The sequence below is a fragment of the Myxine glutinosa genome, chromosome 1 (genome assembly GCF_964187855.1).
Source record: "Myxine glutinosa chromosome 1, kmMyxGlut1.1, whole genome shotgun sequence".
NCBI classification, from domain to species: Eukaryota; Metazoa; Chordata; class Myxini; order Myxiniformes; family Myxinidae; genus Myxine; species Myxine glutinosa.
The window spans coordinates 33,046,325-33,066,344 of record NC_136261.1 but is presented as its reverse complement, the minus strand read 5'-3'; the positions used below and the strand labels follow the sequence as shown (position 1 = coordinate 33,066,344).

At 48.1% G+C, this 20,020-nt stretch overlaps 1 protein-coding gene across 19 annotated transcripts in view; it reads left to right on the top strand.

Moving 5' to 3' along the window:
* Positions 1-20,020, top strand: part of LOC137422533 (microtubule-associated serine/threonine-protein kinase 3) — a 498,013-nt gene that overhangs the window by 402,515 nt on the left and 75,478 nt on the right. For all 19 annotated transcript variants that reach the window (XM_068109313.2, XM_068109270.2, XM_078770458.1 and 16 more), the window contains 3 exons: positions 151-316; positions 417-518; positions 749-871. In XM_068109313.2, the coding sequence (XP_067965414.2) occupies positions 151-316; positions 417-518; positions 749-871 (391 nt within the window). The remainder of the gene's footprint in view (positions 1-150; positions 317-416; positions 519-748; positions 872-20,020) is intronic.

Here is a 20,020-nt window from a genome sequence, read left to right as displayed (position 1 = left end):
TTTTGACGATGTCCGAAAAATGACCTCGTCGTGACCTATGACATGACTTGACCCAGTTGAGTTCAGGTTCCCTGGAACCTCTAGTTTTGTATAATGATAAACGCACAGTACGAGACCAGGCTGGCTTGCTCTCACGGTGTATTCCTGCAGGTGTGTGGTACACCAGAATACATTGCACCTGAGGTTATTCTGAGGCAGGGATATGGAAAGCCCGTGGACTGGTGGGCCATGGGAGTCATCCTGTACGAGTTCTTAGTGGGCTGTGTACCCTTCTTTGGGGACACTCCTGAGGAGCTCTTTGGCCAAGTTATCAGCGGTGAGGGAATTGTTGTCCATTGCCATCGCATTGACACCAATCACGTGCACACTTTAAAACTCTCACGTCACTCTTTGCTATTTGCCCACCATACCCACAGATCAGGTGTCGTGGCCAGAGGGTGAGGAGGCACTCCCGTCGGATGCGCAGGATCTCATCACCGGACTGTTAGAGCGGAACCCTTTAGAGCGCCTGGGGACAAGTACGTCGTCGCGTGTGATAAAGACCACTGAAAGGCGTTCTTTGTTTTATAATCATTTGCTTATCTAACGTCCCTGTTTTTTTCAGGCTTTGAAATTCAATCTATGACGATGTTCGCATATGCAGACCCTCTACTGCATTTATTGCAATGATGAAATTTCCGTTTAATTGTGGCCACAAAAGAATGGAGACCTTCGGGTCAAAATGTCCCATTTTTGTTCGTGAATGCAGGTGGTGCAGCAGAGGTCAAGCAACACCAGTTCTTTCAGAATTTGGACTGGGATGGCCTCCTCCGTCACAAAGCAGAGTTTGTTCCACAGCTCGAGTCTGAGGAAGATACGAGCTACTTTGACAGTGAGTCCTGTGGTCATGGTCAAGGTGGCTTTAGGCCCTGAATATCATGTGGGTATGGATGATATCGGAATTGCACGTTTTTGATATCACATGTATTCCTCCATGTACACTTGAGAAGCACCCTGAAATTTTGCAAAACAAGATGAGTTCGCTCTTAGGTGGGCCTGGCATCGGTTTGGGGGCTTTGCATTTAAATCCCATATTCACTCAACAAAGGATGACCCGTTAGGTTGTAGACAAAGGAAACCTGATTGGGGAGAACATGTAATTTCCTTTTTACAGCGCTCTAAGGCTCATGGATGAGCTTATGCATATATCTCATGCCGGAAACCCCCACTGGGACAACACAAGTGTAATTTTACATGAATACGAGGACATTAATATTGCAAGGACAAGGAAGTTGAAGTTCCTTGTGAGATCAGTCAAGTTAATTCATTCACACGTCCTTGCTCCTGTAATCATCATGGCGAATATGGAGGCTCGTTCTGTGTCTGTCCAAACTGCTTGTATCCCTAGCAGATGTCCACAGCATCTGCCCGTCCTGCGGGTGCATGTCCATGGCATCGGTTCCCTATCTGCCTGTCCTGGTTACAAAGGGGGATATTGGGACAGGTGGAATAAATATGAGTACTATGGCATATATTCATGTGGGTTAATGAGGGTTGAAAAAAATTGTGTGGTTGTGGATGACTTGAGGTGAGGTTGAAGACCTGGAAGAACGAATGAGATTGAAGAGATTCAGGAAGTTGGCTTCACAGGTGGGGTAAAAAGAGGAACGAATGAGTGAAGGTGAGAATGGTGCCTGGAATATGGAAGTTTCACCAGACGAGGGTTACTGGGGCTAAGGTTCCTGGAGGGCAGAGTGGATACAGAACACGGAAAGGGCAGAGGGTGCAAGGCCAGAAAGGAGGTGGTGGAAGACAAAGCCCACCGACCTGTCTGTGATGTGTGAAATGAAGAAGTGCTGTTCTGTATGAGATGGAGCATGCAAGTCCATTAATTAACGCTTTGCCTGTGTTGTCTGCACTTTGAAGCGATTCCTTGTTAAGCATTCACAATTTTTAATTTCAGCAATTTTAAATGCTGACCATGTGATGACAATTCACAGGTCAGCTTTGTATATGTGATGCTGATCAAAGCCACCACTGGAATATTTTTGGTGGTATCCAGTAAACAATGCGACTCTATTCGATAACTGCAGACAGGTGTGGCAGTACTATAATTCACCAAATGTCTGTCTGTCTGTCTGTTCCCGGGTACCGTAAAAACGGCTGAACCGATCGCAACGAAATTTTGTGTGGGTAATCCTGGGACCCCCTGGAGTAAAATAGGCTGTATTGTTTTTCCAATTTTTTTCCCAATTTTCAAATTTTTCCAGTTGTCCAGTTTTTCCAAACACGATGGAATAATATTTACCGATACGAACAGTGATGTGGCTTTTATTGAAATTCTACAAATACTGTTTAGATTTTGATGATTTGCGTGTGATATGATATAACGGATGTTTATATGATGCCTGGTTCCCTGTCTGGACAAGATCTCGCGAGATCGCGCGAGGGATTTTCGAAGCTCCACACGGTCTCCACGTTTTTCGAAGTTAAGCCTGTTCACAATTGTATTTTGTCGAAACTGTATTTATCTTTCGGTGTGTGAAGTTATTGTGTGCAACTTTGGTTGTTTCTCGGTGTTTATCTTTCATAAATTGATCGTCTGTTTGCCGTGTCGTGTCTTGAGGCCTTGTACAGTGTGCACTGTACAACCTTGAGGCTTTGTTTTTCTCTCAGCGGTCCGTCGTTTGTGATCCAATAACTTTCGTTCTCTGTATTCCCAGGCTTTTCACCCATAGCCTACTTCCTTGTGTAAATCTCAACTCAAAAAAAAAAAAAAAAAAATTTCCTTCTCTGTTCTCATTCGTTTATTCATTCTTATTCGTTCGTTCGTTCGTTCTTCGACCACGTGTTTCTCCCCCATTTCCCCAGATAGTTTTCACTCATTAACCTTCAATGTTTACACTTTCCCCTCAAGTTATGTATTCCGTCATATTTTATAACACCTTTTTCTTCTTCTTCTTTAAAAGGCTGCTTTGGACTTGCTCACCAAATCAATTCATCCCAAAAAAAATATCCATCTCCTATAGTGCCTTTTTTCTACATTCCCTAAACTCTCCTGCACTCCATCCTCCATCCAGCGTCCTTAAACGTATTTTTAACTCGAAGGTCACAAGAAACTCATTTTGCAATAAATGTTCGTTTCCCATAAATCGTACACTTTCAAAAATCCAATCTCACCCCTCCCCTCCAAATCTTCCCCATAACCCCTCCCCTCCAAATCTTCCCCATCACCCCTCCCCTCCAAATCTTCCCCATCACCCATCCCTTTCAAATCTCCCCCCTTGCCCCCTCCCTCCTAAACTACCCCCTCACCCCTCCCCGCCAAGACGCCCCCTCGCCCCTCCCCTCCTAGACTCCTGCCTCACCCCTCCCCTCCAAATCTCCCCCATATCCCATCCCTTTCAAATCCCTCCCCTTGTCCCTTCCCTCCCAAACTCCCCCCTCACCCCTCCCCTTCAAATCACCCCACCCTCATTGCTTCTCAATTTCCCCCCTCTCACTCCCCCTCCTCAAAGCGTCCTCCCCGCTTCTTCCCCCTTCAAACTCTCACCTCCATCTCCCCCAACCTTCTGCCTCGCTCTTCCCCCTCCTCAAATAACACCTCATTGTGGCTCACCCAATCACCATCAAACCTTTTGTCCGCCCCATCCTTCCCTTTCTCCGAGCTATTCTGAAATCTCTGACACACCTTCAACAGCTCTCCCTATCTCTTCCACCTCTTCCACATCTTACCCTACCCCTCCTCCCCCCTGTTCTGTATCTGATGCTCCCCCTTCCTCTTCATTAACGGTATGGACCTCAAACATCCGGGGCCTTCGTTCAAACTTAACTGATCTCTCCATACAGGTTGCTTCTGTCAAACCAGACGTGATCTGCTTAACAGAAACTTTCCTCCTTTATGATGTCTCTGATTCCATAGTATCTCTCCCGGGCTACTCCCTCCTCCGGTATGATAGACCTGAGCCTCGTCCTGGAGGCGGGGTTGCTATCTTTATCAAAAACTCTCTTCCTCACTCGCCCTGCACTGCACTCTCTCCACCTCACCCCCAGGAATACCTCTGGCTACGGCTTCCCCTTCGCTCCCACCTCTTGTTCATATGTGTGTTGTACCGTCCACCAAACAGTGATGACTCCATCTACATCTCGCTGTCTGATGATATGGACCAACTTCTATCTACTCATCCCAACTCTCTCTTCCTCATATGTGGTGATTTCAATTGTCACCATGCCAGTTGGCTGGGTGTGGGTACCTCTCTCACCAGCCATGGCTCTTCAGCAAAGGACTTCTGCGACTCACTGGGACTGACACAATCTGTCAATTTCCCGACCCGGATCTCAGTCAACGGAACATCTTCTCTTCTGGACTTGGTTATGACTAACTTCCCTGAAAATGTCTGCTGCTCTTCTTCTGCTCCGATCGGATCATCTGATCATGTCCTTGTTAAAGTGGACATCTCTCTGACCATCCTCAGGGAGCCTGCTCAGCGTCGACGAGTCTGGCATTTCACTCAGGCCAACTGGCACGGTCTTCAAGCAGCCATCAATCATCTGGACTGGTCTCCCATCTCTACCACCTCTGACATCAACTCATCCTGGGAATTCTTCCAAAGTAAATTGCTCTCTCTCATGCACAGATTTATCCCATCTCGTCTTCAGTTGTCATACCCTTCCTCCCGTCCATGGTACACGGAATCTTGTGGTGAGGCTGTTGCCCAGAAACAACTTGCCTTCGTCTCCTGGAAAGCAAATCCAACGGAAGGAAATCTCATTTCCTTTCACAAAGCCCGAAACAAGTGTGTGTCCACCCTCAGGAGAGCCAGGAAACAATATCTCTCCGTTCTCAAGACCGAACTCTCTTATCTGTCTCCCTCTTCCAAATCCTGGTGGCGTCTGGTCAAATCCTTTTCTGGTGTTTGTTCCCCCTCCATCCCCTCCCTTACCTCAAATGGCTACACAGCTGACTCCGCACGTGAAAAAGCTGAATGCCTCAACTCTGTGTTTGCCTCTAAATCTTGTGTCCCAAACCCATCCCTCTCTGTACCCACCATACCCAGTCGTACCCTGCTGCTCCTGGACTCCGTGTCCTTTCCTCCTGACAAGGTGGAAAAGTTTCTGTCAACCCTCGACTCTGATTCTGCAACTGGACCCGACGGCATCAGCCCACGGGTCCTAAAATCCTGCTCTGCTGCTCTATCTCACCCTCTCTCTGTTCTCCTCACCCTCTCTTTTGCTCAAGGTCAACTGCCATCTGCTTGGAAATCAGCCAACATCACCGCTTTGCACAAAAAAGGTGCAAAAACAGATCCTAGCAACTACAGACCAATCAGCCTTCTCCCAATTATCAGCAAAGTCATGGAATCCATCATTGCTTCGGATATGAAATCTTTCCTCTTCTCCAATGGCTTGATCTCTGATCATCAATTTGGTTTCAGACCAGGTCACTCTACTCTGGACATGCTGCTTCTGCTGTCTCAACAATGGATGGAGGTCCTCAATGCCAAACAGGAAATTAGAGCTGTCTCCCTCGACATATCACGTGCCTTCGACACGGTCTGGCACCCCGCTCTGCTCACCAAACTCTTCTCCTTTGGTATCCATGGAAATCTCCACGCATGGCTGGCGGACTTCCTCTCTAGTCGTCGTCAACGTGTGGCCCTGAATGGGTTTCTCTCATCTCCTCTTCCTGTTCAGGCTGGAGTTCCCCAAGGCAGTGTTCTGGGCCCCATGCTTTTTCTGGTCTTCATCAATGATCTCTCTGACTCTCTCGAAAATCCTCTCTATCTCTTTGCTGATGACTCCACTCTCTGCCGCTCCATTCCTCTTCCCTCAGATCGGCAGTCTGCTGCCTCCTCACTCTCTGAAGACCTGGACAAAATCACAGACTGGTCAAACAAGTGGAACATGTCTTTCAATCCTGACAAATCTCACACTCTTACTATGTCTCTCCGAAAAGATCGACTGGACAACCCTCCCATCTACTTTCTCAACAATCCTCTCCAAGAAGTTCTGTCGCTCAAGATTTTGGGTCTCACTATCTGCCATGATCTTTCTTGGGAAAACTACATTTCCAAGCTGGCCTCCAAAGCCAGTCGCCGACTGGGCATCCTCCGTCGTGCGAAGTCCTTCCTCGGCACACCTGAGCTCCTCACCACATACAAGGCTTTCATCCGCAGCTCAATGGAATACTGTTCTCCCCTATGGGCCGGTGCTCCTGCCTCACACCTAGCTCGGCTTCACGCTGTTGAAACCAAAGCTTTCAGAATTATTGGAATCTCCCGCGATGAAGCTATCTCTAAGGGCCTTTCACTCACTCACCGCAGGCAGGTAGGTGGTCTTTCTGTCTTCTACCGACTCCTCTCCGGCCTTGCACCCCCAGCTCTCTCTGTGCTCTGTCCCCCAAATATTCCTACAGGTCGCACAAGATCTGCCAGCAACCCTCTGATGGTTAAACTGCCGAAATCTCGGCTCTCTGCTCACCTTCACTCTTTCATTCCTCTTTTCTCCCGCCTCTGGAACAAACTCCCTCACTCCCTTCAATCCCACTCCTCCCTCCAGGTCTTTAAAACAGCTGTTCACCACCATCTCTTATCTTCCCCCATCCAAAACCTTGATCTTTTCTACCCCCGCTAATTCACCCCAGATCCACCTTGTTTGAAATTCCAACTTCTTTCCTGGAAGTCCTGGCAGTGTCCATATGTTTTATACCTCTCCCACCGCCCCCTTCCCATGCCCCCCCCCCAAAGCCCTCGCCCTCTCTCAGATCTCTCGATGTCTCCATGTCTCTCGGTCCCTGCTCTCAAATGTTGTGTTTGTGTCCTTCCCCCTCTCTCCCCATCTTGTCTACCGCTCCCGATGTTATATGTTTTTTGTGTCGGTTTGTCTTTCTGTGTGATTAATGTTCGCTCTTTCACGAGCCTCGATCTTGTATACCAAAAAAAAAAAAAAAAAAAATGAATCGTTTAAAATAAAAAAGCCTTCAATTTCTGATATTTTGCCTTTTCATTTGGCCCTCCCAATTGAAGCACCACCCGTAGGGCGGGTACTTTTGCTAGTTAATATGCGTATTAATGTATCTTGTAATCTTTAGTGCGTGAAGCTGAAGCATGATGGGAATGTTTGCTTCAGGGTAAACAAATATTATCAGGTTCACTCCTCCAACAAAAATCATGGTGCACCTTCCCTATGCCAAGGTCTTCACGGTCTGTCATTCCAAGGTGGTTGTAAACACCTCGGTTGATTATATCAATCAGGCTCCTTGGTGCTGCCCTCTTAAGAAGGGAATGCTCAATGTAATAGATTCACACACAGGACTGATACACTAAGCAACTCAACCAAAATGCTCATTTTGGGAATTAAAATGGTAATTTAAACAAGTTTGCAGGACATCACGGGTCCATGCCATAGCATCGCTCCAGTACTCCTATCACCAATAATACCACTTAATCTACCCAATGCAGGGAGCACTAGTAAAGCGGATGTTAGTATAGCAAGCAGGGTATTCGACGTGAATTATTGAAATTAACTCGTCAAGAAACATCACAAACGGTACAAATGTTGAAGATGACACGGCACAAAAAATAATTTTGTATACAGAGTTACGGCTCATGCTAGTACACAGAACGGATCGGGATGTAAAAGGGACAAAAGGAACAGTAGAGAAAGGTGGGGACACACCAACAGTGGGGTTGAAGGATAAAATAGGAGAATTACACAAACAAAATTGGTGTGGGGAAAAATGGGAGATAGGAAAGGATGCATGGGGTGGACAAAATTGATACAGAAGGAAACTCTCAGGAAGGAAAAACTGGAAATTTGGAAGTAGGAAGACTTGGGGTGGGATGGTGTGGGTGTTGAGGGGTTAGCAAGGGTAGAACATATCATGGTTTGGGATCGGGGATGATCTAGTGTGAAGGTGGTTGTGGACTAGGATTTGCGAATTAATAAGGGCAAATATGATGGGAATTAATAAGGGAATATTTTGCTAGTACAACCAGGCACATGAATGGACACAAGTATGGTAAACACCATCCGTAGTTCACCGTCAAATTCACAATTGAAGGGAAAAATTGATATAATGAATGCCAATGCGGGCAAGGGGGTTAACAAGGGGAGATGCAGAAAATAGGGCAAAATGGAGAAGATAGTCATGGGGACCGCAAGGCTAACCCCCGCTCTTGCAGGGGAAATGACCTTAAAATGCCTGGTGTTGTTGTACTCAACAGTAAAAAAAAAAATACCGCGATATAAAAAAGGATTCCTTATATTATTGCGCTAGTTGAAAAAGCTCAAAATGGGAGGTTACTTATTTCTTAACAGCAAAGAAAAAAAATTCTGGAGTGAGACAGCGGCCTGTTTCCAATACCTCCCGGGTTCTATTTCCTGTCTGATTGAAAATATATATAATTTTCCCAGAGGTTTGGATTCATTTACGGTAAGCAACTTTTACCTTTTCTCCTGTTCCCCCCTCCCCCTCCCCCCACTCCTCCTCCCACCTCTTTCTCCTTCCACACACTCTTCTCTCCTCCCCCGCCTTCTCCCACCCCTCTCTCCTTACATCCCCTTCTCTCCTCCCCTCCCCCCCCCCCCCTTCCTCTACCCTACCTACCTCCTCCTCTCTCCTTTCCACCACCTCAATCCTCCCCCCTCCCTCCTCCTCTCCCCCCACTCACTCCTCCCCCCCCCCACTCACTCCTCCCCCCCAACTTCACATCACATCACGTCAAACCAGATACATTCAAAATGGCTCTTCAAATGCATTTTCGCCAATAAAACGCAAATATTCGTCGGATTTTTCTCACTTTTTGCTGCAATCGAGACTTAAACCACCTTAGCGACAACGAAAAATGAAATCAGATATCGAATTACAATTCAGATAAAGCACTGAGAGAGTCAAAAAGCGTGAGCCTTACAAAAGGGAGTTATGAGGCCTCAGAGCTATGCTGAGCAAACAAAATGGTGGAGATTAGAACTTGAAACCCCTCCCCGAATGAGAGAAGCCCTACCCTGAACGGTTGGACAGACGGACTGGAGGAGAGTATTATAGTTTCACCATACCTGGTGTTTGCCTAATGGTTAGGGCGGCCGGCTTGGGATCCGAAGGTCCTGAGTTTGAATCCCGTTCAGCTGTTGAATTAATACCAGGTGGGGTGACTCAGCCTGTCATCCTTCCGAGGTCGGCGAAATGAGTACCAGGGTACTGGGTCCTCTTTCAGGGAGGTTGGTGGCAGGATTTGCATTCCGGCCACCGTAAAAACACCTCATTCCATAGCACCCACAGTGGTGTGTGTCGGGATGCTGCTGAGGAGTCGTCCATGGACGCAGCGATGCTGGGAGGAGGCCAAGGAACAAAGTAGGACATAACCGGCACAGGCAACAAGGATAACAAAACACAATACACCGCTCAAACACGCACAAAACACTTGCAACAGCTTTGTGATTGGTTGATAGAATAGGCCCACTCCTTCCCCCAGGTATATCTGGGAGGAGGTAAACAAGGGATCTTCTCTTGATAAAGGCTAGTGGAGGCCCAGCGCACATTGGGTTGCTCGCCGAAACATTGAGTTTTTAAGACAAAGCTTTCGGTTGGAGAACGGAAAAATGGATGTCGTGGATATATATATATATATATATATATATACAGTATATATATATATATGTATATATTTATATACATATATATTTATTAAATTGACATGTGGGAAAATGACATTCCCAGAGCAGGAATCACCCAGGGGTCACCCAGATAGCTCAGATGGCAGAGCACTTTTACGCTTCCCCAGAGGGACTAGGTTCGATTCCTGGTCTGGGCGTGTAATTTTCCCACATATGTCAATTTAATTATCTATATTCCTGTTCATGAATAACACGACAGAAAAAAGGAGGCCTTTTATTCTTGTTCTGGTTGAAATATCTCAAAAATAGGAGGTTAAATAAGGAATGTCTTGAGGTGTTGTCTGCACATGTCACTCAAAGAAAAGAAGAGGAAAATGAGTTTAACAACTTATTGTTTCATTTAAAACATTTGATAGGGTAAATTTTCCATCGATTATATGAAGATAGTTTTAGGCTTATCAACGAAGTATAGGCTGTCCACAAAGCCTTGTTCGTTTTAAAAATTATATTACAACCAAACCAAAAGAGAAACAATGTTGCGGTTTTTTTGCATTTAAGTGACATAATTCATTAAGTTTATTGTATTCTTCACACCACAACGTGTGCACCTTTAGTGGTACTTAACACATCCTAACAGCAAAGAAAAAAAAATAGGTTGGTTTGTGGCAGATCAGTCTTGTGGCACTGAACCTGTTGCCTGCACACCTCCCAGATTCAATTTTTTGTTTGATTGAAAAAATTTATATTTTTCCTGTCAATTTGGATTAATTTGAAGCAACGTTTACTTGATAATGTTTTCTCTCCGTGGAGCGTTTCCATGTGGGACAGACAGACAGACAGACGGCATTAGCCTATTATATATATACACGAGTGGTGTCACCCGTGGGGAATCCCACGAGCATGGAATAGGTACACCGTATCCCTGCGTGTCGTAAGAGGCGACTGAGGGTTGGCGTCAGGAAGGGCATCCGGCCATATAAACATTGCCTCAAACAGGGAACCATGATTGTCATGGGGCCCGCAAGGCTAACCCCCGCTCCAGCGGGGAAAATGGCCTTAAAACGATCATTCATATTCATTCATTCATTCATTTCACATTCAGTTTTACAAAATCGTTGCTGGCAATTTTTCAGATCCACAAATTATGTAATCTACACAATGTATTTACTTCTGATAACATGTGAATGCAGTTTCAAATGTGTAATTACATCTGATGTAAAATGTGACTTCAAGAGCTCAAATCTTCTCCCTCCCCACCCCATCCCTCCCACATCACGCACACTGCACCGGGGAGTGGATCACCCACAGGGGAATGGGTCACACACAGGGGAGTGGGTCACACACAGGGGAGTGGGTCACACACAGGGGAGTGGGTCACACACAGGGGAGTGGGTCACACACAGGGGAGTGGGTCACACACAGGGGAGTGGGTCACACACAGGGGAGTGGGTCACACACAGGGGAGTGGGTCACACACAGGGGAGTGGGTCACACACAGGGAAGTGGGTCACACACATGGGGGAGTGGGTCACACACATGGGAGTGGGTCACACACATGGGAGTGGGTCACACACGTGGGAGTGGGTCACACACGTGGGAGAGGATCACACACGGGGGAGGGGTTACACACACACATGGGGGAGTGGGTCACACACACAGACAGGGGAGTGGGTCACACACACACATGGGGGGAGTGGGTCACACACACAAACATGGGGGAGTTGGTCACACACACACACGGGGGAGTGGGTCACACACACACACGGGGGTGTGGGTCACACACACACATGGGGGAGTGGGTCACACACACATGGGGAGGGGAGTGGGTCACACACATGGGGGGGGTGGGTCACACACACACGGGGGGGGGGGGGGGTGGGGGAGGGGGAGGGAGGGTGGAGTAGGAGAGGATCACGACATTTATTGGTGGTCTCGTTCTGTTCCCTCATTCTTTTATTCATTTTGAAAATGGTAGTTACAAATGACCCTCATGCAACTCATTGAGACAGCGTTGACATAAAGAAGCAGGAATGACCACCCGCATACCCCACGTTACGTAACCTTGAGCTAAAGACAGCTCGGATGCACATGACGCATATGGAGCATATTCTGACATCGAGAGCAACTCGCACCAAGAACCTGACAAAACAACGTGCACAACACCTGACAGCACGGGATCACGACGAATGGCAGCGGCCACTTCTGCAGCGATTATAATCGTAATTACCGGACCAGATTATTTCCCATCTGTGTTTATTTATTTATTTCACATCTGTGAATGAAATGTCCATGCACACGTGAAATGGAGTTTCTTTATTAATCCTGGATGTGAACACGATTCAGCCTTGAAAACTTGTGTGAAAACAAAAATTATTAAAGATTTCACCATTTTATTTCTGAAAGCTATGAAACGCATCTTCTTTGGGCTGTGTATAATCGCTCCGAATGAAACAGGCATTACCTGGTTTCCTTTGCTTGAGTTGTAATCAAAATGTACCTTTGCTTCTTCAAAAAGTAATTTATGATCGAAGACGTGTTGATTCAGTCTTAAAGTGCACATGTGAGGCCTATGGACCCCATGACTCTTCTTCATTTTTAAACTTTAAGGTATCGAAAACTTTTCGCTTTACAAAGTAAAAATAGATGAAAACCAAACGTTATTAATAAATATTGTATTCCATAGTTAGTTTACATTATACAGGTCTTCTCAATTATAATGCATTTTGTTCTATAAACGTTAACTTTCATCGAATATTTCCCGTCTGTATTATTTGGGGGGTGTATGATATTGTTACGGACGCGGTTGAAGATGTTATTTTGACCGAGCGGTTGGTATTACCGCGACCGAACAGTTATTCCCCTAACTAAAACCCGATTTACCCCAAACTTTGGCCGGATCGCGCCACCGCTATTCAATCGGGAAACCTCTAAAGCGACCGAACGAGAATGAAGAAGAAGAAGAAGTACGGAGGAATAACAGGATTTATTAAGTATTTTCACAAGCCAGAGCAACGAGAGCAATCGGTTATATTCAGCGAATGGAAGGAGCAGATACACAGTGAATCGTTAGCTTATACTATTCAATTTACTTAAAAACCCCAGGACAACATTCAAGACAGACGACGTTCACACTTACACGGGGGATATTGCAGGCAGGTATGGCTTGAGGATGGATGGTTGTTTTGGGAGGCAATGGAGGGTCCAGCGTGGATTGCTGCCTGGCGCGTCCTTTTCGTGGCCTGCGGCCCCTTAGCTGCCCCCTTAGCTGCAGCGCAGCTGGTCGCACGATGGCTCGCACACACCTGCTCGTTCAGGCGTCTTCCTTCTCCCCAGCAACAACGAGCGACAGCAAGCAAGAGGATGGGGTCAGAGCAAGAGGGTGGAGTGCGTCCCGCGGCGGCTTATATTGGTTTCTCACCGAACCTTCGCGCACTTTCTCGGGGGTTCCCGCTCCGCCCTCTCTTAGCCAAACCCCTTGTTCTGGGTTGGATGAGCGGGGCCGACTTACTCCTCCCCCCTATGACGAGGGGGGCGACCCGTCTTCTCTAGCCACTCCCCTTGTTCGTAATGGCCGCAAATGGTGAAAACCGGTCAGCAGCTGCAGGTAAGGCGCCGTCACGTTGCACAGCAGTTCAGTACTGCAATAAACGGTTGCTGTCAAAGCTCAAGTGGGGGAATCCCTGGCACTTGAGCTGCCATGGATCATCGGAGGGGCCTACGCTTTATTTCGTTTGATGCAATGCAGAGTCAATCTAGTGGGAAACACATATTTAGCCTACATAGAATAAGGAAATAAACTATTTAAAAAGATATATCGTGGCCTGTGTGTAAGTTTCATGGAATTAACTAGGAGGACGGCTGCGACCATTATTTACATTACGAGGGTGTTACACACAACAAAACCATACTTTTCACATTCGTTACACTTTCTCCAAAATTGTTACACTTCTCAAAACCTTTACACTTCTCAAATTCGTTACACTGCACCCTCCTTTCTTCAGGCCCGTGCTCGGGCCTACAAAACTTTAACTTAGTGTGACACGTAGGTGTAATTCCCTCTACAATTAACCTGACCCTGAGTGTGACGATTTTAAAATACAAATAAGTATGTCCCCCTATTGCATTGCACCCTGTCTAACAGACTCAAGCCCACAGCTAACCGAATTACGGAATTGTTCTCAAACTATACATTTACGGTGGGGAGCATTATTTACAGTGACGTTATTTCTTATTTACAACGCAACCCAGGACCTGTGTTTTTTTTTTCTTTTTAGGGAACAAGAAAAAGAAATTCCTGTTGGGAGGGAGGAGACAGCACGCATTGCATCGATGCACCAGTACCAATACCACCAAAGCACCCAAAAACACCAAAAGCACCACAAAGCACCAAAAGCACCACTCGGTGCACAGTCACCACCGTTCATAATCAACACAACAAAACAACTGGTGGTGGTCTTCTCTTTCTCTGCTGGGCCGATGTTCTTCCCGACGTCTTCTGGCTTCATGCGGCCTACTTGGAAATAATAAAAAGCACAACTTGTGTTCATTTTTATTTAGGGCCTCAGGGGCCAACTAAGGGTGGTCCACCTGTTTGGCATAGGTGCCACCTTACCGAGGTCCGCAAGCAAGATTCCCTGGCCACTATGGCCGGTCTCCAACAGAGGTGCCCTGCCCCAGAACCTGGGGTCCATCAAGTGGTCCTTGGCCGCAGAACAGCGGTCCATAAAGTGGTACATCAACGCAATGCATGCTGGTTCTGAGAATCTCGTGCGCACAATGGCCATCTCACGCACGCTCCCCTCGGCGCCCAATGGCGCACAGGTCCTCAAGTGGGAGACAAAAGGGGGGGAAACAAATGAGCGAGGGGTAAGGTCACAAGGGTACACGTCAATAAGGGCAATGCAGGGTGAAGTGCGTACGGAGAGCGAAGTGAGAAAAACTCGTCCCTACCGTACGTCACCCCCCCTGTCACCTACACTACCCTTGCTCTTACCCCATATTTACAACAATTTACACCTTTACAAATCCGTCGCTACTGTCACGTCTTCCCCTTATTTCCCATACCAAATTCGTCTCCACAATCCCACTATCCAAAATTTGCCATCATCAATTCATCATCAATCCTCATAAGGAGGAAGAGATGGAACATCAAGCACAATGTCACACCCACGTCATGATGCGTCTCACAATCCAAAACATTTGCATCAAAAATAATTAAACATGGCATGGTGCGGAGTACCTGTCACCTCAGGTGAGTGGATGCAGATGGTGCGAGGAGACTCCAATCCTAACTATCCTCTAAATGACTTTAACACACTTTACACTACCCAGAGTCTTTCCCTGCCAATCCATTGGCCAACTTACACTATGGGTTCTAAAAACCAAATTCCCATTGACCAAACTGTGGTGCTTCTCAATTTGGGGTCTCACTCCCCCGATTCAACTCCCGGTGCCCTTGCACAATTTCTGGGCTGTGACGTGTAGCTCTCCCAGCAGGTCTACCCACCTGCACACCTCCACCACTGCAGTTGCCACCCGAGCTTACCTGCTCCTCACCCTAACCTATCTAGCTGGGGAAGGCCCCTCCTGGCTCTGTCACCCCACTCGGTGCCCTCTGGCACTGGGCTACCCGGGTCCGTCCTCCGGATCCTCGGGCCCCATCCACAACAACTCTACCGGCTCCCAGAGCCCACCTGCGGCCTCACCTGGCCGACATCCTCACAGTGGTGGAGTGCCCAAACCAACTACACACACTAACAGGCTACACGCCCAGCCATTTCCACAACACTAATGCACCCATCCAAACATCATTCTTCCACTCGCACCACAGATGCCAATATCCAACCACAATTTACCTATACCCTCTACCTAACACTTACACTACCCGCCCCGGGTATCCGTGATGGGGGTCCACTCTTCCCCCATTCACACCTTCGCACCATCCACTCCACTCCATAGTTTCCATCCTACTCACTCCACGACCATCCATTCCAATACTCCATATATTCCACACTCCATGTCTTCCACACAACCATTTATTCCATACACCTGTTGGTGCACACCTGTGCACTCACACCTGGTGCCACCTGCACCCTCCTTCCTTCCTGGACCATTTGGTCAACACCACACACAATCACCTTCACTCACTCATACACTGCTCCATCCACCTGTTCAGTTGCACACCTGTGCAATCACACCTGTTCAATCCTCAAACACACGGCATCATCTCATCTAACTACTCCCCTCTGAAACTTGCGCTTCCCAGTCATCCCTTTAAACTATTGCGCTCCCACGTCATTATCATCCACACTAAACTACCTGCGTCCCCACTACAGGTATCCTTGTCACTAACTAATCTTATCGTTACCTAATGTCATCTTCTAGGGCCCTACACACAATATCCTAACCCACCCGGGCTAGTTTTCACTGCCATACACCCCATAATCTATAGCGCATTTGCCCCCTCTCCGTGAGGGATGGTGGATTTGCCATCCCACCACATCGGGGGTCTCTCACTATAAATTTTGTTCGTCCAAATTCAATAAATCAAAAATTTGCCAATCACTCTACCATCATCAAATTTTGCTTTTTTTCTAATTTCGGGGCCAAAACACTATCCTCATCACCCGTCTACTTATTAGATCCTCTCGGTGCGCCAATTCCCTTCTGAAGCTCGGCTTCGTACAGCCGAGCAATGAACGCGGGTTCTTTGCCTTTGGTGCCGGCGGCTGGATGCGTCCGGCACTCGGTGCAGGGACGGGGGCTTACCCGTGCCGAGATCCCACGCACCACCTCGGCGCGGAGCCATCCAATTGCCCGATCTCGACCTGCCGGAACGTCTCAATAAAAAGTGGTCGCCATGACGACCCTTCCTATCGGGCTGCCCGCTCCGCCTAGTGGAGCCCGGACGCGGCCGTTCCAAGCGAGGCACAGCGTGGATCGCGTACGGCGGTCCTTTCGAACCCGCCGTGGCTCGGATCCCCGCTGGTTCTCGCGGCACGCGAAGCCCGGCACGCACCAAGGGCCCGATTCGGCTATAAGTCGCTCTAACCGCTAACCCGGTTACCGTCGATGCCTCACCTGCATGCTTACACGCATACGCTACCCCTTTCTTGCCCATACGTCCAGCTGTTCCCATGCTCCTCGTCGTACCTTCTCTAACACACCCAGGTACACTCATTCCACTCACAGACTTGGTCACACACCTGACCACCGAACACTTTGGCACACATTCGTTGTTCGCACACCTCACCAACACACCTCTTCGCGCCCCTTCCTCGGTCACCTCCTCTCTGACAATCACAGGTGTGCTTTCACTCGCACACCCAACCACGTGCCTCACGACCAACTCAAGTGTGCATTCCCACACACGCTCTACCATTCCAGGTGTGCATCCTTCCATTCCAGGTGTACATCCTCGCTCACCTGTCACAACCAACTCACGCTCCGTGTCACTCTCACTACTTTCACCTCCACTCTTGACAGCGCACTCACCCTTACTCTCGACAGCGCACTCTTTCCTCATGCCCCTGTCCGTTACACACCTTTCTCGTGCATACTCTTGCGCACACTCTCCCGTTACACCCTCTGTAACACTCACCACAGGCGTGCATTCCCCCTTACTCTTGACAGCGCACTCTTTCCCCATGCACCTGTCCGTTACACACCTTTCTCGCGCATCCTCTTGCGCACACTCTTTCGTTACTTCCTCCGTAACACTTACCACATCGCGCTTCCATGTTCCCCCTTTGCACACGCGCTTCGACCAACTCACTCTTGACGGCACACTCACTCCTTGGCGCGCACTTTTTCCTCACACACCCCATGGTCGGACATTCTCGCACACCTCTTCTTTCGCACACCAGACCTGTCGCACACTTCACCAACGGCCTCTCACGAACACCCGGATCCATAGCAACCCCCAAGCCGACTGAAGCTTTCCTCACATCATATACATTGCCGAATATTTCGCCACTCACCTTGGCACCTCGTCTCCGCACCTCTTTTGCCACATGCAAACTCTTTATTTGGTTAGTGAGCAGCACATCATGAGTTGAGCACCGACCTTGTACCAATTCCATTACCTCCTCCTTTATTTCTCTCTTAGTTTCTGTCCGTCTCTTCTTAATTTCACTCACCTCTTCTTCCACTTCCTCTAATTTTTGCTTCACCTCTTTTATTTCCCGGTGCGTCTCCTCAAGTTCGTCCTCTAAGGCTACCGTGACCGTCTCTATGTGCATCCTCACTTGCCGGTCCTTTGTCTCCATTACTTCTGTCACCTCATCCAACCTCATTGTCAATCCCTCACGTACCATTTGACATTCCTTCTGTGTCGCTATTAATTCATTTTTAATGTCCTTTTGTGTCGCTTTTAAACCCCCGATGATTGCAGTGTTCTTTTCCACTTGGTCCGCTAGTTCCCTTTGTCCTACTGTCAGCTGTTCTACTCCCTTCGTCAGATCTTCTATTCCCCCCTGTAACCTAGCCGTATTATTCCTCACCTCTTTCTCTCTACGCTTCTCACCTCGCTTTACCTCCTCGCGTAGCCCCGAAACCTCCTCACTCACACCTCGTCGTATCCCCTCTTTCATCTCCTCCATCTCTTTTGTAGATGCCACCCTCATCTGTCCCAATTCATCCCTCTGAGCATCCAGTTTACTTTCTAACCCGATTTGCATCTCCTCTATCTGGTTCCCCATTCGTTTGATTTCCCTGGCAGATTGTTCCCCTATTTCCCGCAATTTGCCCTCCATCCTATTTTCTAACCCCATTAACCCATTTTTCACCTCTTTTATCCCGTTGTCTAACCCCTCAAAATTATTGTCTAACTTCCCAAATTTCTTGTCTAACCCCTTAAAATTATTGTCTAACCCCTCACCGGTACCCCTCGTTTCGTCCCTCATTACCCCCAATTGCTCACTCTGAGCATCCATCCGGTTCCCCATTTGTCCCATTTTTGCTTCTAGCCTGTCCATACTGTCGTTCTTTTTCTGTACTTCTGCCATAAAATGGGCCATGAAGGCTCGCATGTAACCTGGCATCTCTGGCTCGGCTGCCGCGACCACGGGCGCGGCTAAATTTGGTGCCGCAATAACCATGTGCGCGAGGACGCCATCTTGTGCGTCTGATACCTCGTGCGCGAGGACGCCATTTTGTGCGTCTGATACCCCCTCAACCGCCTCCTCATTGCTCCCCTCCATTTGATCCTGGGTTACTCCTAACCCCTCTATCTCCCCCACCGACATCCGATCGCCTTGACCAGCCATGGCGCGATTTCAAAATTCGGGTTTTTGTAAAACAAAAGCAAATTTCGGCTACTTTGTAATTTTGAGCGCGTTAAACGCTTCAGGTCCGAATCCGACACTTCTGACACCAATTGTTACGGACGCGGTTGAAGATGTTATTTTGACCGAGCGGTTGGTATTACCGCGACCGAACAGTTATTCCCCTAACTAAAACCCGATTTACCCCAAACTTTGGCCGGATCGCGCCACCGCTATTCAATCGGGAAACCTCTAAAGCGACCGAACGAGAATGAAGAAGAAGAAGAAGTACGGAGGAATAACAGGATTTATTAAGTATTTTCACAAGCCAGAGCAACGAGAGCAATCGGTTATATTCAGCGAATGGAAGGAGCAGATACACAGTGAATCGTTAGCTTATACTATTCAATTTACTTAAAAACCCCAGGACAACATTCAAGACAGACGACGTTCACACTTACACGGGGGATATTGCAGGCAGGTATGGCTTGAGGATGGATGGTTGTTTTGGGAGGCAATGGAGGGTCCAGCGTGGATTGCTGCCTGGCGCGTCCTTTTCGTGGCCTGCGGCCCCTTAGCTGCCCCCTTAGCTGCAGCGCAGCTGGTCGCACGATGGCTCGCACACACCTGCTCGTTCAGGCGTCTTCCTTCTCCCCAGCAACAACGAGCGACAGCAAGCAAGAGGACGGGGTCAGAGCAAGAGGGTGGAGTGCGTCCCGCGGCGGCTTATATTGGTTTCTCACCGAACCTTCGCGCACTTTCTCGGGGGTTCCCGCTCCGCCCTCTCTTAGCCAAACCCCTTGTTCTGGGTTGGATGAGCGGGGCCGACTTACTCCTCCCCCCTATGACGAGGGGGGCGACCCGTCTTCTCTAGCCACTCCCCTTGTTCGTAATGGCCGCAAATGGCGAAAACCGGTCAGCAGCTGCAGGTAAGGCGCCGTCACGTTGCACAGCAGTTCAGTACTGCAATAAACGGTTGCTGTCAAAGCTCAAGTGGGGGAATCCCTGGCACTTGAGCTGCCATGGATCATCGGAGGGGCCTACGCTTTATTTCGTTTGATGCAATGCAGAGTCAATCTAGTGGGAAACACATATTTAGCCTACATAGAATAAGGAAATAAACTATTTGAAAAGATATATCGTGGCCTGTGTGTAAGTTTCAT